At 43.5% G+C, this 26,306-nt stretch overlaps 1 protein-coding gene across 3 annotated transcripts in view; it reads right to left on the reverse strand.

The window, feature by feature from the left end:
* Nucleotides 1–26,306, reverse strand: part of RIPOR2 (RHO family interacting cell polarization regulator 2) — a 128,729-nt gene that overhangs the window by 65,073 nt on the left and 37,350 nt on the right. Inside the window, exon 1 of one of the 3 annotated variants that reach the window (XM_048508190.1) lies at nt 21,446–21,559. The exons of the other annotated variants lie outside the window; for them this stretch is intronic. Coding sequence (XP_048364147.1) covers nt 21,446–21,515 — 70 coding nt within the window. The 5' untranslated portion in view covers nt 21,516–21,559. Of the gene's footprint in view, nt 1–21,445; nt 21,560–26,306 lie in introns of those variants that run through there. 3 annotated transcript variants of the gene reach the window in all.

The following is a 26,306-nucleotide window of genomic DNA, read 5'->3' on the forward strand; positions in this document are numbered from 1 at the left end:
ACAGAATATATGTATCTTGTTATTTGATCCATTTCAAGAAGGAGGCCTCTCTTTTTACAAGTTCCCATGACCCCAGCAGGGTCTAGATGGTCTGCAAGAAGATGCAGACTCCGAAGTGTTTCTGATATAAACCAAGTGGTTTATTGGAAGGCATTACTGCACAATACACCAGACAAGCAATTGGATAGGACATCTTTCTTAAGAGCACCAAATCTGTCTCATTTACCTATTGATCAAGCCCATGTTGATTGATTTTTACTCACAAGTAGGACCCAAGGATGTTCAGGGTCACGCATAGGTGGTCCAAATAAAATTTGTTCTGAATCTAATCAAAATTCTGGCCACAGTAATCCACTGGGTTCGATTTCCAGTGCAGAAATGGGCCTGCCAGTCCAGACAATTATTCTAAACTTGCCATGTGTCCAATTCTACCCCATTTACTTTCCATTGGAGAAAAAAAATCACCAGAAGTCAGATGCACAAATTGTTGCGTGAGAAAGATGGAGAAAAGGACAAGTAGAGGTTGCAGCGCATCAGATCACACAACAGAATACATGTATCTTGTTATTTGGTCCATTTCAAGCAGAAGGCCTCTCTTTTTACAAGTTCCCATGACCCCAGCGGGCACTAGATGGTCTGCAAGAAGATGCAGACTCCGAAGTGTTTCTGATATAAACCAAGTGGTTTATTGGAAGGCATTGCTGCACAATACACCAGACAAGCAATTGGATAGGACTTCTTTCTTAAGAGCACCAAATCTGTCTCATGTATCTATTGATCAAGCCCATGTTGATTGATTTTTGCTCAGAGGTAGGACCCAAGGACGTTCAGGGTCGTGTGTAGGTGGTCCAAATAAAATTTGTTCTGAATCTAATCAAAATCCTGGCCACTCTCAATCTGAGGGTGCTGATAATGTGCAAGAGCTGTGCCTCATAGCTCAGGGATGGTTAAATGTCCAATGTTGTAAATTCTTCATTTCCACAATGGTCTCCCTGTCCTCCCCAAAATCTGTACTGTGTAAAAGCCAAAAGAATAGATGTCTCCTGCTTAAATGGGACCGAATTAGCACATCTGAATGAGGAATTTTGTCAGTTCAGTATTAGTAGTGAAAGTGTGTGTATTCTAATGAATGTTTGAATCGAACCATTCTGAAATCACTTAGGTCCCTTCTGCACAGGCAACACAAACAGGTTACATGAACCCTTGTTGCTGACTATCACCATTTGCACAGTAGGTGTTGGGGCCATCCGGGATTCTAGTGTCAGAATGTGGTACAGTTTGCATGGGAAATGCTGTTTCCCTGTGAATTGCGCATTCAAGAATCCCCCCTCTTGAGAATCCCTCCCACACACTCTTACCAGCACAAAATGGCTGTTGCCCAGATAATCCACTCTAATGGCGAATGCCTGCAGAATTCACCATAATGGTGGATGGAAGTCGGGGGGGGGGGGGGAATAGAACGCTTCCTGCTTGCCGTAGTTCACACAGGTAAGCAGGAAGCATATGAAACCCAGGTAAAAGGGGAAAAGTTGCTAATTTAGCAACTTTCATTTAACCCAGGTTCAGTCAAACATAATGTTGGTTACCCCTCTGGGGAGAGATACCTTAGCATTACAAGTAGAGTGCGCAGTGGCAAAGCACAGCGGAGCATCCCCAAGCATGCACTTGTGCATTGGCATAAAGAAAAGTCTGAGTCATTCTTAGTTTCTAAACTAACAAGAGGAGTATTTATTAGTGAACTCCATTCAGGATAGAAAAGTGGAGAGACAGGTTCTCTGTCCTAATCCATCTGGCTAGATGGGGATGGATGCACATGGCATCCCCCTGCACGTATGGTGCAAGATGGAGAGAATGGTGTGGAGAGGAGGAAGAAGAAGCAGGAAGGAAGGAAGTCCCTTAAGAGTATCAGTCTACACATCCAAGGGATAGTGACAGTATGATTGAGAAAAGGTGTCAGTGTCTTGACCCTCTCTAGCTATCTGACTTACTGGTAAAAAAAACAAACCCTGTGTTTGAGGCAGGAGACAGCGTACAGTCCTTCACTTCCAACACATAACAGGTTAGAAGCATTTGGGGGACGAGTTCTGTGGGAACTTCTTTTTTCACACCCTTGAGCCCATTATATTTGGCCTGTGAGGGATCACCCTTAATTACTTAGGGCAGCTGACACAGCGCGTATACAACTAGCAAAATGACACCTAAATCAATTACATGTGACTATAGCTGGGCTGAAGCATATATGGCCAAAGCTTATTGTTGAACATAAACACGCAAACTTTGAGGGAAGAGTCTACAGCTGACACTTTCCAGGGTGGTCTATATGGATGTGTTTGTAGATCTAACTTGCTTTTTTCCACCTCTTAACAAAAATTATTTGCTCACTCCTCAAAGCAAGGCAGCAAAATGCAATGGAAATTATGGTGCAACCCGCACTGCTGGGCATGCAGCTGTGCATCTAAAATGCTGGCACTCGCATGCTAGCCTGCTGCTACAGTAGACATCAATTTGACCATTTTTGTCCCCAGTGAAAACAATAAGAACAGCACAGGAGTTTGTTTGTGGCTATCCAAGTGCATGGGAAGTCAAAGGAGAAAACGACACAGAATTATTTTTTTAACGAAAGGGCAGTTTCTTCACTTCCCTAAAAAGTGATAGGCAGTGACATCCTTCGCAGAAGCAGCTGGACGTTAGGGGGAAAGTTTTTACAGTAATAATAGTAGCTCAGTAGTGGAATCAGCAGCCTAAGGAGGTGATAAGCTCTCCCACACTGGCGGTCTTCAAGCAGCAGCTGGGTGAACTCTTGTCAGGGATTTTTTTTAGGGCAGGCTGACCCTGTATTGAACAGAAGATTGGACTAGATGGCCTGTATGGCCCCTTCCAATTCTATGATTCTAACCATACTGTGGGCACATTTGAAGCTTGGAAGTTCTTACCTGTTCTTCTTATTTCCTTCCTTCGTTCTGTAATAAAGCTTTAGTGCGATGCTTTCCCATACTGGTGCTCTAGACTTTAGAATTGTGTTACAGTATTCTGACTGCATTAAAAAAAGGTCTCACTTTCATGCCTGGCTGGTTCTTCCACGCATATGCTGGAACCTCTTGGCTTGGCTAGGTTGGATAGCAGACAGAAGAAGCAAGCCTTTATTGGCATAGACAGCAGACAGGAGAAAGAGAGATGGGGGCTAGCAGCACACACATGCACGGAGCCCCTCTCAGCATCCCCAGCTACTAGTCATTGTGGGAAAGGGCAGAACTTGGGTGATGATGCTACTTGTACACCTGGTGGAATGGGGAAGGAGGGCAAGTTGCTTCTCATACACATGTACTCCCCCCCTTACCCCACCATTACAGGAACACTGGCCAATGAAGCCTTCCTGTGTCTCCTTTAAGCCTCTTAAAGCTTCAGGAGCTTTAAGGTATCCAGCACAACCCAGCCTACACTCTACCTGTAGATTGCCATCAACTTTGCATCAACCTCTGGTTTAAATTTGCTCCAATAGCATAAAACCTAGTTTTGGCTTGTTATTATGTGACTGTAGACATGCAGTGAAACTTTACCCTAGGTTGACTTGATATACAAACTTATCCGCTACTCCATTTCCTACTCAGCATTTACACCATGGATCTAACATGTAACAATTTTTTCTGGACTTTGTTCTGGACTTTCCAAAGAAGCTTTGGAATCTAGAGCTCCTCTCCCCTATTCTCCCTTCTCTCATCCTACATGTGGACACCACTTACAAGCTATTCTTGGAGAACCCTTTAATATATTTTTTTCAGTAATAATGGAAAAAAAAACCCAGCACATTCCCTTTATTCCTCTCCCTTACTTAGTGTTATATCCTGTCAAACCCTCATGAAACCACAACAGTTCTTTAACAAAAATCCAGATGTAACGTGCTTGCCCCAACCTGCTTTCCAGACCATTCAATGTTCTTGATGTCATGAAAGAATCGGTCAATTCATGTGTATCTTGTTTTGCTAAATCAGTAGAAAATGCCAGAGCATGCTGCTACATTTCACAATCAGACAGGCATAAAAGCTTCTATTGTATTGCTACCATGATTGTGCTACCTATGAATTATTCACTCATTGAAGTGTAATTTGCCACTGCATTAAAATAGGTCACCTAGGCTGCAGCCTAGAGCAAATCACAAAGTGAGAATCCCAAAAGCAAGGATTGTGCTAGACAATTCAAGGAAAGCAGCCTTGCACAAATTTATCTGTGTTACAATTCACTCTGGGCTGCATTACGTTTACAATAACACAAATGGGCTGTTTGTCAATATAGTATTTGAGTGCTTTGAATCGATTATCTTCTGATATAATTGTCTGTGCTAGAATCACACAGCCATCTAGGATTGCTATTCCCAGAACTAGTCTGTGCTGTTAGTTCTCCTGCAATTTTGTGAACATTAGGAATAATTTGCCACTGAGGGAACAATTCATGATAATCCTCATGAAAATTTGTGATGGGGATGATGCTATGGGGGAATGATGAAAATGTGTTATGGGAACAAATACGAAATGTAGCATGCCCCGGAGTAATATCAACAATATGCTCATAAAATAGGGAACCATTCTGATTCTTGATAATAACAACACTTATTATGTGCTTAAAACATTATTGGGTTGACACACCATACCCATCAATTGGCACTTCCCATAGTCACAACAAAAATTAAATGGTAGATACGTTGAAGGGTGATCCAGTTCTGGACCATCCAAAACACTAATGACCCAATCCAGGGAGTGGGAGCAAAAGGAGTCATAAAGGTGGCGGGGCCCTGTGCTGGCAGATTTGCCCTCCCCAGGGCACTGACCTCAGCAGAGGGGGAAATCTGCTGGCAATAAGATGCTGCAACCCCTCACAACAGCCAGACATGGTACAGAGCACTGTGTCAGTGCTCCTGCACCACTGCCAGCTCTGTTGGCACAGCAGGGATGTTCTGGAGGTGTGGCCAGGATTTGAGCCAACCATAATTGACTTCCACCCCGGCTTTGCCTCCTGAGATGCTGGCACCCAGCGCATGGACTTATGCCACCCTTTTGGTGGCATAAGCCCATTGAGGCCAATAAAAGGCTTTTTGGCAGTGGGGAGGGTTTTTATTTTTTGTATTTTACCTCCCTGCATTGCTGAAAAGCCCTCTGGAGGCAGTGGAGCAGTGCCACAGTGGTACGGTCCCTGGCTACCCCAGAGCTCTGGATTGGGCTACTGAACCATCCTCATAATGCATTTTCAGGAGAATGCCATACCAACAATATGTGGTTATGAGATGAATGCCCTATTTATATTAAGTTAAGAGAAAAACAGAAAGGGACCACATTTCTGAGGTAATATCAAAACAGTCCTCAAGAGCCATTCTACACAGAACATGGAATGAGGTGTATTCAATTAGCATATCTGGGAAAAATGAGTCTCTACAATGATATTTGCTCCATACAGACAACTTTTCTACACAGAGACCTTTCTTAAATATGCTCCCCTACACAGAGTCTAGAATTATAACACTTCGGGTTATCACATCATTCTGCTAATGTGTCTGATGGATGTGCACATAAGTGGCTCACTAGAAAGGGTAACCTTAAGACAGGCAGTAGTCCCTTAGGGAGGATACTATCCCCCACATGCAGACTTCTAATCTTGCTGCTGCTTTGTGCAGCTCACCACAGGATGTCATGTTTGTGAAACCCTGTCAGGCTGACTTCTCTCACTGTCATGCTCAGAGGTCTTGAAAATATATATATGGTGATGGAGCAGAATATTCTAATCTGGAAGGCAAGTGGTTTTTCTCTCTCAAAAATCTAAAGAAGTGGAAAGAATGAATTTTGTGCAGCCAGCCCTTCTTGTGTGCCATTCAACCCCACCCTGCGAATGGCAAAGAAAAGAGCTTAGAAGCAGGTTTGACAGAATTGTACATTCCCAATGCTTAGCAACCAGAACAAGCTGAGCAGACTTCAAGTGCTTGCCTGGCGTGTTTGAACGGCTGAAGGGTTTTGTATTTTCTAATTAGTATGCCTGAAAAGCATCTGGAAACCTGTTAGGTGTTACTGCAACGGTACAAAACCAGATATGTGAAAAGATGATTAATGCAAACACGATAATGGAAATGAATGCCGTAGCCCGTACATATCTCTAGGTTCAAGAAAGTCTTCCCCAACAGAAACCGAGAGGTTACTTAATTGTTTTTAAATAATTAGCTTTCAAGGAGATGTGTGTGGTCTGGATTATAAACCATAGCTCTATCAGATGGTGAAGTGTAGTATTTGGAAGGCACAGTATCTCAGTTTGTACCCTACCATTCCAGTCAACAACATCTGAAACCTTCCTCAAGCTTAAGGTTCCTCAAGCTTAAGGTTCCTTTACTCCTACTTAGGTGACTCTTCCTGCAGCAGAACAATCACTTGAATTGGAGGAATGCACCTAAGACTTGAGAAAGGCTTCATATATAGTTGAGAGAAGTAGCAGGATACAAACCCTTATGTGCTGGTTGTGGGGGGGGGGGGACAACTGAAAGAGCAGCAAGAACAAAGCTACAAAGAGGAGCTGGAAAAGATATACCTTTTGCTTGAGGTTTGTAGGGTGCATTACAATACCATTAATATATGATGAGAAATGGTATATTTCAGGTGTGCATGCTTCTTGATAAGACTACCCATGTAGCAAAGGGCACAAGCTGCCAGTGGGTGAGGTGCCTTAGAGCACAGGTGTCAAACTCACAACCCTCCAGATGTTCATGAACTACAATTCCCATCAGCCCTTGCCAGTATAGCCAATGCTTATGTTGGGAGGGACTGATGAGAATTGTAGTTCATGAACAACTGGAGGGCCGCGAGTTTGACACCCCTGCCTTAGAGCATACCACAAGAGAATCACCTGGAATACTCTGCTTTATATATTTGACAGGCAGTAGGTGTAATGGTTAAGAGCAGCAGACTCTACTCTGGAGACCCAGGTTTGGTTCTCCACTCCTCCACAAGACTTGCAGACTCTAATGTGATGAACGGCATTTGTTTCTCCACTCCTCCACATGAAGTCTGCTGGGTGATCTTGAGCTAGTCACAGTTCTCTCAGAACTGTCTCAGCCTCACCTACCTCACAAGGTGCCTGCTGTCGGGAGGGAAAAGGCAGGCTATTGTAAGTCACTTTGAGACTTCCTAAAGGTAGAGAAAAGCAGCGTATAAAAAACAGCTCTTCTTTATGATAAAAGTAATGTGTCTGAACTGCAGCCTTTTAAGGAAAGGAAAACATTTTGGATGCAGAAATGACAAGTGAAATAATATTAAATAGCATCTGCCACTCCAATTCCTCTCATATAACAAATAGTTTAATTTGCTCATGATTACACTTATGACTGGAAATATATCACTGGTAGTAAGTACAGTCAACTGGAAGACATAAACCACTGTTATGTACAGGTATTCATTTTTTTTTTACTTTGGTCTTGGACACACATCACATCCTCTCCTCCCCCTGACATTTTGAGACAGACAACTGATCTAATGAGACCTGTCAACTGTATCAGTGCAACTGTGGGTCTACATGTCACAACTGTCATTTGAAGGCAGCATGACATGTCTTCTATGTGACCATGGTGTTCTGGCAGCCCTTTACATGATTCTGATGAACCGAATAAAGAGTTTCTGCTGAAGCCCTTGAGGAATAACACACAGTGCAGTGATGTACTGAAAAAGGCACCTCATGGGTTTTTCAAAATGACATACACACCAACCCTAGAAGAGTAGATCTATCTTCCCACTACTTGGGATCCAGACTAGTACACTGTGTACTCCAACTTATTTGTCTTAATATATTGACTAAAGTTGATAGTCAAGTCTTATTTCTTACTTCTTTTTTATAGCATTCCATAAAAGGTAAATGATGCAAGGCTGGACAATTCCATTCTGTCTGATTCTGCCATAAGAAGAAACCTTGTGGCCCGACCTCTTTGTCCATGGCAAACAAAACCCTTAGAAAGCATCTGGAGAACTGAAAAAGGTAGGACACAAAGGGCTGTTTCCTTCTGCAACACAGTCCTACATAGTCCTCACCCATCAAGAGTGCTTCAAAGTCGGGTGATATCCCCCCCCCCCCATGGAGCAAAGGGAAATATCACTGGAACAGTGTACTGGAACAAGTGAATGAAGTCAGCAAAGACACTTTAGTAGCAGATCAAATGCTTTACTGCCTTCTGTGCAGACTTTGAGATTAAAATTAGCCTCGCCCTGGTTTTGTTTTAAGACTGTGTGTATGCAAAGTACTGTCAAGTCATGGCTGGCTTATGGCACCCAGTAGACAAGAGGCTAACAGGTGGTTTGCCATGGTCCTCCTATGCATACCACGCTGCTATTCCTTGGTCATCTCCCATGCAAATATTAACCAGGGCTAACCCTGCTTAGCGTCCAAGATCTGGTGAGATTCAGGCCAGGGCACTGTGTTTTAAGCCTAGCCTGAGCTAAATCAACTATTTGGCTTGTTTTAGTTGTCCTAATCCAGTGGTTCTCAACCTTCCTAATGCCATGACCCTTTAATACAGTTCCTCATGTTGTGGTGACCCCCAACCCTAACATTTATTCATTTTACAGATGGAGAACACTGATGCAGAGAGTCTTAGGCAAAGGGTCATTTGACCCCCAAAGGGGTCGCGGCCCACAGTTTGAGAACCACTGGCCTAATCCTTGGTCAAGGATTAAGGACTTCAAGGTAGTCCTTTGGCTGGAGATCTCCTACTACTGCATCTGATCTCCAGGCAACAGAGATCAGTTCATCTGGAGAAAGTGGCCACTATGGAAAGTGGACTCTATAGTGTTACCTGCACTGAAGTCCCTCCCCTCCCCAAACTGCACCTTCCTCAGGCTCCACCCCCCAAATCTCCGGTATTTTCCAACCTGGAGCTTGCAATCCCACCTCTGGGAAAGTGGGAAGCTGATCACATATTTCTTTTACTTTGGAGAAATTCATTGTTCCACTTTTTAATGGGCTCCCCCCAACTCTCTAATTCTCTGAGGCACTTTGCTATGTACTGTACCAGCAAATCTTTCTATGCAGTCACTTTTTATCTACTATTTAGAACATGGAATGTAAAGGGGAGGGGGGGAGAGAATGCAGCAATAGCAACAATCCGTGTTATTTATCGTCTTGGCACTGATTAATAAAACTACTTTTGTAACATATGGTCCTGAACGCTATTATCAGCACTGGAAACTACTGGTGATTGCAGCTACAATTTTAATAATTGTAAGGTGTTTATATAACACTAACATTTTGTGCTTTGTGATAAGGAAAACAAACAGAAGGGGTCAAAGAGGGAAGAAGACACAAAGAAGCATTGATGCTGACAAAGTTCACAGCAGGTTACACTGAAACAATCAGCAGACAATATCAAAATTTCCCCCTGTGTTACAACAGCAAGACTGCAAGCTCTAGATATTGGAAGTCTCATGGTGAGCTCATTGTGTGTTTGTAAATGGCCGTCAAGTTGCAGCCAACTCATAGTGGTCCCTGGTGGAGTTTTCAAAGCAAGTGATTAAGAAGAGATGGTTTGCCATTGCCTCCTCTGCAGAGTCTTCCTTGGAGGTCTCGGAGATAATTGTTGTGGTTTGTCACTCATGCCCCCTTGAGATTGACAGCAGTGATAAAGAAGAACATGTAGGTGAGAGTGATGGGAAAGAGGAGTCAGCTGACAGCGAGGATCAGGCAAACCCCACGTAGAAGTCTGGCATTCCAGGTTTCCGCAACCAAAAGGCCTGGAAGTGTCAGACAGCATGGATGACCATGTCCCAGGACTGTCTTTCATGACAGTGGGGTTCCTGAACAGGTTCAGAGGGTTCCACCAACACTAGGCGCATGCAGCCCTCGGCATCCCCACTTCACTGGAACAGCAGTGCCAGAGACTGTGCTCGGAGCTTCCCCTGCCCACACCACAGCAGTTCTTCTCACTTTTTAGGCCACCATTTCAAAACCATCAGGGGGGTTTACTTTTTTTTTTTTTTAACGATGAAGGTCTATCACTGGAATTGACATGAAACGTCATGGCTTAGCAAAATAACACTAGACCAAAGATGGTGCACATGCATACATACACACAAAATGGCAGGAAACCTTCCCAAACAGGGGTTGTATGGAAACAAGAGGGAAGCGGTGGGTGAGCAAAATGGCAGCTCAACTCAGCTAGGGATGCTTCACAAGAGGAGAATCCCCAGGTAATCCCCAGGGATACCCTCTGCAAAGCAAACAGCTGTGGAGTAAGCATTGCATGCATAAATTTTTAATAAGCAGATCTGAATCCATTTGGAAGGAGACTACTGCAATTACCCTAATTTAGGAATGGGATATGTTGTTAATGTGAACCAGTGGCAAGGACTGGGAAAGTATAGGCAGAATGAAGAACAAAAACCCAGTATTCAGTAATGGGGCTCAGACCTAAGCAATCCAACTTCCAAACTGTACATTAATTATTTCTGTGGGTTTGGGAGGTATTTGTATTCTGTGTACATTCGTGTGTGAGTGTAAGTGAATACTGTACGTCTGACACAGGGTTTACAGTCACAGATGAAGGGGAGCCAAGGCAGTTTACTAGAATTCATAGTTTCACAATCTTTTCACTTTAATTGCTACTTCCTCTTGGTTGCACTAAGAGGAAAGGAAAGAAAGAAAGAAGGAAGGAAGTAAACAATGGAGCAACTGCATGTTTGCAATATCACTGTAGTTTATCCAAGCTACATGTTTACAATATTTTTGGCTTACTCAGAAGAGACTCTTCAACAGGCCTGAATCTTGGGAGAGGCAGACTACATTCTGGGCTTTAACACATCAGATTTTGTTTATCCAGGTATTGTTCATTTTTTCTAAATGAATGCACCCCTGTTCATAGCAGTAACCATGCATTAACAATGTCAAGAGAATGTGTTGTCATCCACATAAAAATAATGATAAATATTATAATCAGTGCCATTTCAGAGTACTGGTGCCAATAAAATGTCTTCTGCTGGCACGCAAAATGTCACCACTACCTGACCATCTGCCATGCACATCTTCAGGGTGCCTACTGGCACCCAAACACCTTCCACAAACACCTTCCAGATCCTGCTTCCCTTCTTGGTACTCTTTGTGTGTATGCCAGTCAAAAAATGAATGGATGGGGTGTGGCTCCAGTCTGAAGGAAGACTGGTGGATGAGTGGCCAATCATTATGGCAGCAAAATGGCCTCCATGGCTCATGCTGGTGCTTGCCATTAACAAGAGTGCAAATGAGTAGCTGACATTAATGCTCTCTCAAGCAAGATGACAAAGTTCAGTATAAAACATTACTTGGGGAGACAGCTGTCCTGGACTCAGATCCACCTGAAACATGTCCAAAACGTTACCTGTAGACAACAACAATGTATAAGTCTATTTGTGCTGTTGTGCCTTATGCCAGTGCCAGTTTTTTGCTTGCATTTAGGTACTCAATAGTAAATTAAATTGTTAGTTTCCTAGCCTCAGTTTACATTGTTATCCAAGATGTGTATTCTTGTATTTGATAGACATTTGTAGATGTATGTTTTTAGCAGCACAGAAAATTTTGGTCAAACTTTTAAACATTCATTCTAATCTGGAGAACCGGGTTTGATTCCCCACTCCTCCACCTGAATGGCAGAGGCTTATCTGGTGAACCAGGTCTGTTTCCACACTTCTACATTCCTGCTGGGTGACCTTGGGCTAGTTACAGTTCTTCGGAAATCTCTCAGCTCCACCTACCTCACAAGGTGTCTGTTGTGGGGAGAGGAAGGGAAAGGAGCTTGTAAATTACCTTGAGTCTCCTTACAGGACAGAAAGGTGGGATATAAATCCAAACTCTTCTTCTTCTCCTAAAGCAGGGGTAGGGAACCTGCGGCTCGCCAGATGTTCAGGAACTACAATTCCCATCAGCCCCTACCAGCATGGCCAATTGGCCATGCTGACAGAGGCTGATGGGAATTGTAGTTCCTGAACATCTGGAGAGCCGCAGGTTCCCTACCCCTGTCCTAAAGGAAGAGTTCAATGTAATGCATGCTTCTGTGTTTATAATTCTAGCAATGTGAACACTGATAAGGTCACAAGTCCTTTTCAAGACAAGGAGTTATGTGATCCAAAGGTACTCCTCTGTTCAAATCTATTCACAGAAAGAGTCTTTCATTAGCAGAAAACTCTTTCCATTTATAGAAGCAGACAACTTTCCATACGTTTCACCTGCATCTGTGGCTGGCATCTCTGAAGATCCTCTGAAGATGCCAGCCACAGATGCAGGCGAAACATCAGGAGAGAATGCTGCTAGAACACGGTCATACAGCCCGGAAACCACACAGCACCCAAATTATTATTATATGTACCACAATGTAATTTTTGGAATAATTTAACATGTCATGTCAATAGTTATTTTTTCTTCAGTTCTGTTTCAGATTTCTGGTTGGTTCCAGATTTCTACAATCCAAATCCTATTCCACTATTTATTGGATGTCATATTCTATTGATTTTACTCACTTGTAATCCCAGTTGTAATCCCATTGAGAAAGATGGACTATCAACAATGTACATGAATAAATAAGGAAATAACTTATTCATACAGGATCAGATACTACTGACGAACAGCATCAAAACATCAAATTAAAGGATGAAAAACATGGAAATTTTAAAAAATCAGTATGATGATCAATGTGTTTCCAGTCCTATACTATTTCAACTGCAGTGACCATCCAATAATTTGTATTTTAAATGCAATAGCAGGTGCATTGTTTGAAAAGAGGCTATGAGAAATCAGAGATAAGATAGAAAGTCAGTGAGAAATCAGAAAGACAATAGGGTTGGAAGACAGTATCACATATTTAATCATAATAATATTAAGGCCCTTGTTCTTATATCACCTGAAGCCTTTTCACAGTGAAGAATGGTGTATCCCTGCCTTCTCCTATGCAATGACATAGGTTAGAATAAGCTTATTCACATGGGTGTCTTCCACACAGGGACAGGCTTGTGTAGTTTACCTGTTGCTGCTGTGGCTGCTAACACAGGGCTTCCACATAGCAGGTCTTCATAGTAATTTCTAGTTCCATCCCTTGTTTCGGCATGCTTTTTTTCTTACATCTCCACAACAAAAGGGGATAGAGACTTACTTTTTAAACAAAATAAAACCTGTTACACATACTGGCACATCAAATCAGTATAACGCTATTCAATCACTGATTTATTTTAAAAGGGTGGAAATGCCCTGGTGACAGACAGGAAAGATCTGCTTTGTGAGTGGGACCAGGAAAATATGAGTTTACCTACATACAATGCAGCCATTGTATGGTGGAGGGGATAGAATGCTCCATTTGTATGCTAACCAAAGGTACCAAATAATGCATGAACCAGGACTGTGATCTTTTCCCATGTAAAACCTTTTGCAAAAGCCACATTCATTCCCAATGTGTTTAAAGGCAAAAGAGAAATAAAGAGCTTCACACACACACACACACACACACACACAGAGAGAGAGAGAGAGAGAGAGAGAGAGAGAGAGAGAGAGAGAGGTAAGAATGTTGTCCCATGACAGTAGGATGATGCCACTTTCAGACTGTTGTAGAAGAGGAATGTAAGATGAACATCCCCTTCCCCAGAGCTCTATCTTCCTCTAAAGGGGTCTGGGTTCAGCAGGGATTTAAAGAAAACTGTAATGCATATTGTACAGGAAATATGGGTTGCCGTGGTGATGAACGGGCCATTTTCCATTCTTTTCTCTGGAGTTCAGGGTGTTTCATATGCATTCATAGTTCTCTGGGAATGCAAGATAAACTAAAGGGACAGACAGAATGGTGATGAGCTGTGAAAGCTTTTAGGACAAATTGGTCTCAGCCTCCCAATGAGTGGAATAATTTACACATTAGACTGTTATAGCAGCATTAATGCCAAGGAATGTGTAAAATAAGTAGTTTCATAAAAATAAAAAAATGAATGAAATATACAGGAATGTTTCTGAAAAATAACATTTCTCACAAATGAATGCATCTTGAAATATGTATATATTTTATTTTAAAATAGCACAGGCTAATCCTTATAGATACATTTATTGTGCTGATCATCATTCAAAGAAAATGCATAATTTCAGGCATGGGGGCTTAGGAACTAATTGATGAAGGTCACGATGGCATCATTGTCAGGTGCAGAAGTTCTGAGATCCAGGTGACTGTTTGAGTAAATGTTGCCATTACTTTTTAAAATGTGTGGATACAGAATTGAGAGAGAACTTCTAGAGGAACTTTTGGAGCATTAAGAATGGAATGCTTAAGTCCAGAACAGAATCCTTCATATGCTTTGAAAAGATAATCTAAATGCTTCCCAGCATTCAAAGAAAATGCACAATCCCCAGCATGTACTTTTCCTTGCTCACACTACCATTATAGTTTTCTGTTTAATTGTGTTCAAACCAAGGGAACTTTTAGTTTCCAAAGTAACGTTCAGACTGGGAGAGGGAATCACATAGTTCAGCTAAAAAGTCTTTCATTCTAGAAGCTTCACTAGCAGCTACTTGTGCCAGATGACGATTCTGAGAAAGGTGTATATGGCCTCAGTGTGCCAGCTACCACAGCCTCTTTTCCATGTCATGGCCCTCCACAAAATCCCTTTGCCATATTGTTAACAGGCAGCTGGGTAGAGATGCCAGCAGTGGCGTAGCGCCCATGGGAAGGGGGGGTGCGATGCCCCAAGAGGAGCAGAGGCGGAGGTGTGACCAGGCAATGGCAGGGGTGGTGGGTGGGGCCGGGCGATGCTGCGGTAGGGGCGCAGGGCACATGCGTGCCCCGGCACAGTTCCCCTCACTCCACTTTTGGATGCCAAGCTCCAGGTGGGATCTGAGGACCCCCCAGAATAACAGCTCATCTCCAGAGTGCAGAGATCAGTTCTTCTGGAGAAAATTGATGCTCAGTATACTGATGACACCAAATCCAAACCAACAGACAATCCTATTAAGAAACCTCATTAACCCAGCCGTGCTCCCCATAAGAAACGTAACACGGCTGATTCTTCATCCCCTTCTCGGTATGGCTGATTAAACAAACAAACTCAAACTACATTAAGGGCAAACCTACATTCCCCACATCACCACCCAACCCAGCAGTGAGCAGTCAAACATATCTATGGTGGCAGACAGGTCAGAAGCAATCTGAGCTGTTGTTGCAGTTGTATAGAAATTGTCTACCAAGGGTAGCCAAGCTGTGTCCATCCCAAAATCAGACTGAAAAAAGTCAAGGGAAGACATGTCATCTAAGGATTGCTAGAGCTGCTTGGTTAAGACCTGGCTCAATGCTCTTATCTGAAAATGGTAAATCAAAGTCAGTTCTACAGTGAGGGAGAGAGGGAGGGAGGGAAGGGAGGAAGGGATGGCATGCAAGGGACGGAAGGGGAGGGAGGGGGCCGGCATCTGGACATGGTCCACCCTCCACTAGGGTGGGAGAGGGAGGGGAGGGAGGGGAGGGAGAGGGAGGGGAGGGGAGGGGTGGGAGAGGGAGAGGGAGGGGAGGGAGAGGGAGGGGAGGGGTGGGAGAGGGAGGGGAGGGAGGGGGCATGCAAAGGGGGAGGGAGTAAGAGGTGGCATGCAAGGGAGGGAATCTATATTCCTGGGTTGCTGTGGAAATAATAGAAGAGAGCTGAATGAGGCTGTAAACTGTTCTGGGCTCCTACTGGAGAAGAAAGTGAGGTATAAATACCTGCATCAATAAATGCTCAGGTAATGCTGTTACTCTAATTCAGAGAGATCAGACTGAAAGGATCCACCTGCCCAAGACCAGCCTATGCCACAGCCTTCTGTACCCGTATGTTATGGCATGCAGACTCAAGCTGATCTGAGAAAATCTTATTTGCAAAGAAGCACACAAAACCATCCTCACTGATGACCAAATCTCCCATTCAGAAGTTGTTAGAATTGCCCTAAACAACTGAGCAGGATGCAATTTGACTGATGCAGTGGTAGCGGAAAAATAAACTTAGTGCCGCTATGAGCCCAAAGGCATACTCTGTCAGATTCAGCCCTGCATTTTTTTATCAACAGCACTCTAGCCATCTCATTCTCTCAGTTCCCTCAATTTTCCCGCAGACAACCACAATGCTTGACTCCTGCTAAAAGAGGAGAGAACAAACCAGGAAGCAATTTTATCTACAACCTGCCTGCTAGAGCTTGTCATTCCAGGTCCAATCCATGACGTCTACAGGGTCATTCATTCACGCACAAATGTTATTTGCATCTTAAAAAGCAACCCTAAACTGGTCTCATTTTATTCATTGAGGCTTACTCCAAGGACAGTGTTCTCAATTTTATTTTCTGTGACCAATTCTCAAAGAAGGAGTTTGCAGAAGGGGAAAAATGCAATTTATACATTTTTAAACCATGCCATCTAAATTCAATGCAATTACAATCCATCAGGGAGCTCCTCAAGGAAGAAAACGGATGTATGACCTAATAAGCGAATCAACTCTAGGCAATGAATCAGCTGCAGGAACTGGGAACTGGGGCCTTTTCTTTAAGGCCCTGGGGGTCCTTTGGGGCTTTCCCCCAAGGCAGACCAACATTTTTGTTTTTACAGAGCCAAAACTTTCCAAGTTCTTAAGATTTTTTAGTGCTGTTAATGTTGCACCACCAGTTTCGTTCACATCTAAAGCTCCTCATCATAATGGAGGCACACATTACGGGGTATACAGGATGTGTCTGCGATCCCAGCCTGTGTAACAGGTCACATCTGAATTACAGGTCCTTCTCAGTTCCCATGTGCACAGAACTCAATTCTCCCTGGGACCGCAGCAAGCATGGAGAAAAGTTTCAGCATCTCCCCTACACTGCTTCACTATCACGGAATGTTCCAGGGGTATTACTTGACCCATTTGGGGGAATCCCTGGCTCTCCTCTGTATGATCTCTTCTCTTATTCTTAGATTTTTGCCTCTGTCCTCTTCCTTCTGCTTTATTTTCACAGACCACACTCTATTCCAGGCTTCTTTTCCACTATCTTTCCTTTCTCCATTTCCTGGATCTTGTGTTTGCTCTTCCCGGCCTCTCTGTCGAAGCAGAACAACTAGGAACCCTTAAGAACAGCACAGTTAATGGAAGACGGTCTGCCACTCTGAGGCAGGCAGAAAGATGAGAAAACCCCCACCAGAGATTCATCACCACAACCATCACAAAATGTCTTGGTGAATGAAAAACTCCTTCCATAACCAGATGATTCCCCGTGAATCAAAGAGTACTACTGGATTCAGTCCGTCGTTTTGCTCATGGTTACCTAATGTAATTTGATGCTCTCTCTCCCTCTCTCTATATATATTGGGGAGGGGGGGGAGAGAGAGAGTATTATGGAATGCTTGAGAAATTGTGTCATCTTCACGGATACTGCAGAAACTGGGTCATGTAGCATAAGAGCATCCAGACAAGTTACTCAACTGGAAAATAGAAAGAATGGGAACGCTAAAGGCCCCACAGGCAAGAATAAACATGGAGTTGAGTAGCCATCTAATTGGTATTGCAATCATTGAAGATACATAGGTTAATATTTATTAATACATTGAAAGAAGTCTAATAATGCTGACTAAAGTACGTGCTTTCAAGAATCATCCCACTGGAGAGAGGATAAGAATTATTATTGTTCCTTTTTATTTGCAACAAACCAAGGTACCAGATTCTGGTGTATAGCCTCATTGTGTCATGTGAAATCACAAAAGTCTCCTAGCCGCCGCGTGATCTCTTGAGAAATCTTCAGCAGAACCAGAAGATGTAACAGCTTGATACATTCAAGGAGAGCATAAAAATGTACAGAATGCATTTGTATAGAGAGAGAGGTTTGACTGAACAGGGGGTGCTTAAAGTAACAGTAACAGTCGATACAGCTGTACAGAGACGTCTGTAATCTCTTACAACAATAACTTGCTTTTTGATCACTCGACTGTCAAAAGACTACTATGATAAAGGCAAGGGAAAAAAACCCACATCAGAACTGTGTGGTCATCACAACCTGTATTTCTTTTACTTGCTACACAAAACTGCTTTTTCATTTGAGACACTTGCTGTGTTAGAAACTTGAAATGAGCTCACTTGGTAGATGAGTGAAGTAATTCAGAGTGAGACTTTGGAAACCAGCCTTTCCTATCCAGCTGCGTAAGGAGTCATTTTTGTGGGCTAATTTGTATATTATCTATCATACAAACTACATCACCAGCTGCTCAAAAGGAAGCACAAGTAAGTTGTTGGTTTAATTTGAATGCTTACGGAATAAGCCCTTGTGATTAAAAAAGAATAAAGCAATAGAGCCCTTGAAAAAAATAAATGGTTTAAGAAGCCAGTAGGTAAAATTACATGCTTCCTTCTGTGAATGTTATCCGCAGTGTTCCACAGAAAGATGACAGTTCAGTCAGTTGAGGTGCAGTGATAGAGAAAATTGTATGCTTCCACATTAGAATATAGTCCCGAACGAATATGAATAGCAGCTTCACAAAACTGTTGAGATATGAAATGCTTGCATCGCAGGTGTGGGGTACTGTGGGTTCTATACTGCTTCCAGCAACCAGTACTTCAGCAAAGAGTGAGCCAAGGCACAGACAGGGTCGAGCCTGAGGCGTAGCTCCAAGGGGGCGGTGGCAGGGGGGGGGGTATATGATGCACCAGGAGCGCACCCCTGTGGGGGTGTGGTGAGGGCGTTCTGGAGCAGGGCAGGGGTGGAGGACGCACCAGTGCACCGGGCACTTTCCCCCCTTGCTACGTCTCTTAAGGAACCTGTGAAAAGACAGGTAGAGAAAGACATTCATCTCCCAAATAGTAACCCTTCACCCATCTGCTTGGGAAGCCTGGTGCAGGCAGAAGGGGATTTCCTGACCCTTTTCTTTTGCACCATTTCCTACAACAGCTCTTTCTCTACCACCACACAGCTGATCTCTGAAAGAAGAACTGATAGTGATGGAGAATCCCTCAGAATAATGTTGGTGTTTTTGCATCAACTTGGAAGTAATGCCACACCAGGTGCACAGATGATTCCTCTCCTCCTTCTGCTGGCCTTCTTCCACCCATCGACCAACTGAGGGTTGGTGGGCAGCCATATGAATTGGCAGGCAATTGGCTATTATGATTGTATTAACAGGACACCTACAGCCCTCATTGTGGACAAAAAGGGAGAGAGGGGTGGGTGGGAATGAAGGATCCCCTAAGTATAGCTTTCTGGGTAACAAAGGGACAGTCGCAGGAGTGGACAAAAGAAACATCAGTGAGCACTAACCCCTATGCTTCTCTCCCCAGTAGTTCCAAAGCCTGTGCTAGCATTAAGCAACACAGCACATTCCATTCCTTCTAATACTTTGACTCCTGCTGGTGAAACTCTATGGGATAGAGGCAGAGGTGGGATCCAACCAGTTCTCACCACTTCGCTAGAAGAGGTTACTAATTTTTTCTGAGTGCCAAGAAGGGGTTACTAAAGCAACCTCCCTGCCCAATAGGGACTGGAGGTGTGTGTGTGCGGCGGCACCACTGTTTGAATCCCACCACCATCAGAACCTGTTTTTGGATCCCACCACTGGATAGAGGCTCATTTTGAGCCACGAAAAAGTACAAGGAAATTTAGTCAAGCAATCCTGGTCATCCCTCCCTACTCTTCCTCTTCAGAGCACCTCTGCCAATTGTTTAACAGTATAAAAGGGGAGAGGAATCATGAAACTACACATAATTCTACCCCTAACTTGAACAAAGGGGAGGACAGTACACAGGAATGCAGGTTTGAAAATGGTGTCAGCCACTTGTGGCACTTCTTTTTTCTCATGCTTTAGCAATCCACACACAGGATGCAGGAGTGATACCCAGAGAAAGCCAAGCACATGCTGATGCATCCAGTCTCTGTATTTTCTAGTTTTCATTTAAAGATGTATGCACAGAAGCTGACCCCGTTATTCAACCATCTGCAAACATGCTACAGCTCATGAGCAGATTTATTACAGCCATTGCTTTCATAGCACACTCTCTCCTACATTTTAGAAGACAGGCACTCATAACCCACATATTGTAGTATGCCCTCTACCCATGCATCGAGAATCTATTTGGGTCTTCCGCTTACCATCTTTTGCACAATATGCTTAATATCAATTATTGCAAGTTACTTCTACTTGTAGACAGGATCATTAGAGAGTGATGGAAGTAGGAGTTTTGCATTCTTTCATCTTGTGTTTATGACTTTACAATCCACTGAGTAACTGTGAGTTAATATGGATTAATTTATCTAAGCAAAGGATGCACCGTTAGGTATGTGATGTTGCAATATATATAGCACTCTTCCTAAGTAATTCAGGTCTACTGCCATCTATATTGTTTGAAACAACACTATAAAGCAAAACAGTATCGCTGGCTCCTTAACACAGAGGAAACAGATTGTGTCTTGCTTGTCTATGCATGGCACTGCAGAGATTTGAACCTGGGACTTCACAGTTCATAGCACATAAACTTCTCTGAAAATTTAAGCTGAGGTTCTCTACAGGGTGCCTTATTCACTAAAGGGAACTATAGTAGGGCAAAAGTATTATATTCATCACTATATCTAATAGTAAAGCGGCTCACCACTATGTAGTTGATGAAAGAAGCAAAGCCAGGCTATCCATAAACAAGGCATGGCTCTCTAGCTTCCTGGGGGATTCCCAAGATAAGCAGAAATATATGACTTTGTAAATTACCAAAGGAAAGGAAAGGAAAGGAAAAAAAGAAAGAACCCCTCCAAAGTAACCTAATGAGAACTAAAAATGCTCAACTGAGAGCAACTGACCATCAGCAAAAGAAGAGAAGGGGAGAAGGGGAAACCACCACACTCAAGCATATGAGGGAGGAAATCTTGAGAGGTGGAGGCTCCCAAGTTGTTCATTTCTGCTATTCCCTTTGAATCCATCTTTGGGAAGTCCTCTATACCAGCTCAAAAGTCATCTCAACTGATCCCATTCTGGTAGCAGATCGACAAAATGCTTAAACCATCGCAGTCACGCACTGAAGTTATTGTATTCTCTGTCGTTGTATCCTGAAAAGGCAGCCACTAGAACTTGCTGCGTTAAGCATATCAGCAAAAGGATACCACCACAAAGAGTGCAGCAGCTTCACATCTTGTTGTCGCACTACTGTGACAACAATACATTTTAAAAAGAATACATCATAGGATATGCTTCTCTACGGCTACCATGTTAAGCAAAATTACTAAGGAGCAAGTCATCTTGGACATAAGGGACCTTACACTAGAACACAACATTTCCTAACGGCCCGTTACTCTCTTTTGAAATGAGCTCTCTCCTGATATAAGTCTTGCTCATAATAAATGCATTCTTTCTGAAGATACTACCAATATTTACTCCAAGTCTAAAATACGCTCTCTCTAAGAAAGACAATGTGCTGACACCCCATCTTTATCAAGTCCGCGTGGCTAAAGGAGCAGCTTTGCGGAGATCATTTACCTTCACAGAAGCTATCTTCTGCTTCATCAAGCTCCGCCTGATCTTCATCTTCCAAATATTTCGTGGCCATGAGTAAGCTGAACGCAGCAGCCACTAAACTAAAGCTGCTTTTGATACTCCTGGCAGATGTGTTTCCTTTCATGTGCTTCCTAAATATTTTTGTGCAGTGCTGGCAAGCAGCTTCCGCATCTGCACTTAGAAAAAAAAACCCCGTCATTTGCATAAACATGACAGCTTGTTTTAAACCTGTAGATTCTGTGATCCAAAGTATTTCTTACTGTACATAAGGAGGATGCAGACATGCAAAGAGTTTGGGCTCACAATACTCAGCCCTATTTCTTTTCAAAGAGAATGCCAAATAAAAGAATACAGTAACTGCTTAAAAGAAGACACGGAGTTATGTTTCTTCCTTCACAGTACAATCTTAAGCAGAGTCACACCATGCTAAGTCCACTGAAGTCAGTTGGCTTGGAAGGTGTAATTCTGTTTAGGATTGCACTGTCAGGCTCTGTGAGATTTCTAAGTCTGAAAGCTTTTCACATGCTACAAATTTTTCACAAGGAAGGCATTTGCATACAGTAGTAGAAGAAGAGTTTGGATTTATATCCCACCTTTATCTCCTGTAAGGAGACTCAAGGTGACATACAAACTCCTTTCCCTTCCTCTCCCCACAACAGACACCTTGTGAGGTAGGTGGGGCTGAGAGACTTCCGAAGAACTGTGACTAGGCCAAGATCACCCAGCAGGAATGCAGGAGTGCGGAAACACATCTAGCTCACCAGATAAGCCTCGGCCACTCAGGTGGAGGAGTGAGGAATCAAACCCGGTTCTCCAGATTAGAATCCACCTGCTCTTAACCACTACATCATGCTGGTTCTCAGTAAACAGGTTGCATCCCATCTATAGACCATCATGTGTGACAACCATATACAGGGGTTTTTTTTGGGGGGGGGGTAGTAGTATCAGAAGGCTATGGTTGTCGTATTTACATGCAAGAACAACAATGGAAAAAGCTTGCACCTATGAGTGCAATTAGCAGTGGAACCATATACATAGCGGCTGCACGTTAATTCTGAGATGGAAGGGTAGACATTGGAGGAAGACTCCTCCCTTAGCAGAAGGCAATAATTGGATCCAATGTGGATTTCAGTAACAGAGCAATAGTCCTGAAGAAAGCTAGATGATATCTAGCCTATTTTCCTGCTTTAAGAAGCAAATTCATACATAACAGCATAAGGACTATCTTGCAGGATTAGTTCAAATCTCATCTGTTTCTATTAGCAGCAAGCTCTGTGTCTCAGATTGTTGCTATAGTCCATAATATTTCATATTCTATAATACCTGTATATTACATTATGTGAAAATCTTGGCATAATCTCCGCCCAAGGAATGTTCCCTTCTTATTTTTCCTACCTTACATCCCCTCAGCTCTGACAATCTTTTATGCTGGTTTGTCTTCATATTCTCCCCACAGCCATCCTCTGGGGTAGCTGGGGTAGGTATTTACACATACCTCATAGCTAAAGACTTTGCCCCTGTTTTCAGAGACAACCTGAAACCGCTCATCACGTGCTGCTCCATGGTGAGTTCTATATACCCCAGCAGGGAACATTTATCAGACTGCTATTAAAAGGGGGTATCTCCAAGGGGCCAGGCACCTGGCTGCAGTGCTGAAGCTGCACTGGCCTGCAACCCCAATTCATAAGCACAATAAATTATAGCTTAGCTTCTTTTGTGACATCAGAATACATCACAATGGAATCACTGAGTCATAGTTGACATCACTTTCCCAAGCCCAAGCCCAATATGTTATTGTCAGGCAGAAGCCTGGAATCTGGGATGACAGTCTGCAACAGGGGGGTGGGGAGTGAGGAGGAGTTTGAGTTACTTTCTTTTTCTCATAACTGAACAAGTAGGGTGCCCAGGCCAGTTGGCCACTTATCCAGAGGTGTATGGTGGGAAAATGGTGCCTGAAGACAGCTGTTCTCTGGGCGCCCCCACTACATTCAGGGGGTGGGGCTCAAGGGAGGGTGGGCCCCCTGGCCCTGCCCCTGGCTCCCAGCTAGCAGCCCCTTCTGCCCTCCTTTCTGGGGAGAGCACAAGCAACTGAGGCTCCGTCCTCAGCTCCTTTGCTTTTATAAGCACAGGAGATGAGGACGAAGCCTCAGTTGCTTCTGGTCTCCCCAAAGGGACTGCTGGCTGGGAGCCGGGGGGGGCAATGCTTGAGGGGGCAGTGTCCTCAGGTTTCCTTGGCCAATGGTGGGATTCAGCAGGTTCACACCACTTCGGCAGAAACAGTTGTTAAAATGGTGCTTATAAACAACCGGTTGTTAAATTATTTGAATCTCACCACTGCCCCACCCATGTCGATGACAACATGGATGGAGCCAAGGGCACTTGAAATCGAGGCAGCAGGACTTCCTGCTGCCTTGCCATCTTCCTGGCCACATGGAGGCCAATTTTATAAGCACAGGAGATGAGGACGAAGCCTCAGTTGCTTCTGGTCTCCCCAAAGCAGTGGTAGGGAACCTGCGGCTCTCCAGATGTTCAGGAACTACAATTCCCATCAGCCCCTACCAGCATGGCCAATTGGCCATGCTGACAGAGGCTGATGGGAATTGATTCCTGGACTATCTACGGGAAAACTAACAAAGGAGACATGCTGTGGCTGGGAGCCGGGGGGGGCAATGCTTGGGGGGGGGGCAGTGTCCTCAGGTTTCCTTGGCCAATGGTGGGATTCAGCAGGTTCACACCACTTCGGCAGAAACAGTTGGTAAAATGGTGCTTATAAACAACCAGTTGCTAAATCATTTGAATCCCACCACTGAAACCGGTTGTTAAATTATTTGAATCTCACCACTGCCCTACCCATGTCGATGACAACATGGATGGAGCCAAGGGCACTTGAAATCGAGGCAGCAGCACTTCCTGCTGCCTTGCCATCTTCCTGGCCACATGGAGGCCAATTTTGCGCCCCCCTTTAGTGGTGCCCAGGGACAGAGGGTACCCCCTGTCCCTAGGGCCATACGCCACTGCGCTTATCTCATTCTCTGGCCTTGGAGATCTGTTTCACCATTTCACTGTCTCTGCTTTGTAGTTGGGTAGCGCGTGAAGATGGAAGGGGGATGAGCATTTTGGGTTGATATAGAGGGGTTTTGGGAAAAGACTATTTAGAATTGGCTTTTCATCTGCTGGCTACTGATACTCCCAATAGAGCCTTTTGAACCGATGGTTTCAGAGTTTTATTTGGTCTCAGATCCAGGGCTTGACAGTTATCCACTCAAACAAACTTCTACAAGAGATACTCAGAAAGAAAAATGAACAACCTTTAAATTAGATGTTGAGTAGTAGCACTGCCATTGTCCTACCTCTGATATAAAACAAGGCAAATCCTTGCATTTGTCTTATTGATAAATGCTGTAATCGTTGTACTATAATGATGCTGCAGTAAGACACAAAGTCACAGCCAGCATTTGTCTTCTTCATTCTGTGCAATGCACAGCACAGTCAGTGCATATCATTTAAATGTGGCGTAGAAGGGTTTAGTTATTGAACTCGGTTCCTGAAGCATTAAAGAATGAGTCAACTTTGTTCTTGTTGGCACTCTCCTTCTTGCCGCATCCAGTTTTTCCCTTGGATTTAAATCTGCTTCCTCGTGCACTGCTTTCAGAGCTCCACATCCGGATGCCAGTTCCCTTGACAGCCCTTGTTTCTTTTATTTGCAGGAATTTAGAAGCATCAAAAGGCTGTTTTCTTTCGAGAAAACAACTGTCACCTAAATAAGCACACACCAAACGAGCTTGGTGAGGAATAATAATGACTCACTCAACCTCCACTTCAAAGGCCTTTAAGAGAAGCGTCACTTTCTCTTCCCAAATAGCAGGTCACCTTCATAGCATAATCAACTGGTGAAGTGTCTTGTAAAAATGGTGGAGGAGGGTACGTAATGTGAGGTCTTTCTTACTTGATTTCCCATTTTAAAGGGATCTGTGTACTGATGATGGTTGAGACTTGTCCTTTTTGCTTAGTCCATTAATTTCGCTGGTTATTGTAATTTAGGGTCTCTGTTAAGTTTCTATTTTGTATGTCAATGAAATGCTTCCTATTCACCATACTCTGTCTCAGATAGTTAGTAAGGTCAGTTGAGGTGCAGGGGTTTAGAAAATTGTATGCTTCTGCATTAGAATGTAATCCTGAATGAATATGAGAATTATCATTCGTTTTTACAGTGCTGCCTTTGTCAAAACCATTATTTTGAGCATTACTGAATGTTGTCCTTTGACCCAAGAGCATTTACAGTTGACTGAACAACTATCATCAAACTTTTAAATGGATGCAGGGAGCAGGGCTAAGTAAGCACTAAGATCATTCTGGGCTAGGTGTCTGCAACCTGTGGCTCTCCAGATGTTCATGGACTACAATTCCCATCAGCCCCTGCCAGCATGGCCAATTGGCAGGGGTGATGGGAACTGTAGTCCATGAACATCTGGAGAGCCACAGGTTGCAGACCCCTGTAGGCAGAGCATTCTATTACAAAGAAGGTCCAGCATGTTAGACTCTGAGCACCTATCTGTGGTCAGAGATAAAGAGTGTTTACCAGTCCTAATACTTAATGTCATTAATCTGTTGATAACAGAGTCTAAACCTGAGATTTTCCACATACAAACCATGAACAATGGCATCTCAAAGGTCGGAAACCATATTTTTTATAATTAGTTCTTTATACTGAAGTCATTGTATAGTCACTGTATATTGTTTATTAGTATAGCATAGAAATGCTTGTGTCCTTTAAACCTATCCCAAAAGGATAATAATCTTGTCAAAATCTGTGAGTTCTTGGCTTTCCATTTTTCAACATCAG

The sequence above is a fragment of the Sphaerodactylus townsendi genome, linkage group LG09, assembly GCF_021028975.2.
Source record: "Sphaerodactylus townsendi isolate TG3544 linkage group LG09, MPM_Stown_v2.3, whole genome shotgun sequence".
NCBI classification, from domain to species: domain Eukaryota; kingdom Metazoa; phylum Chordata; class Lepidosauria; order Squamata; family Sphaerodactylidae; genus Sphaerodactylus; species Sphaerodactylus townsendi.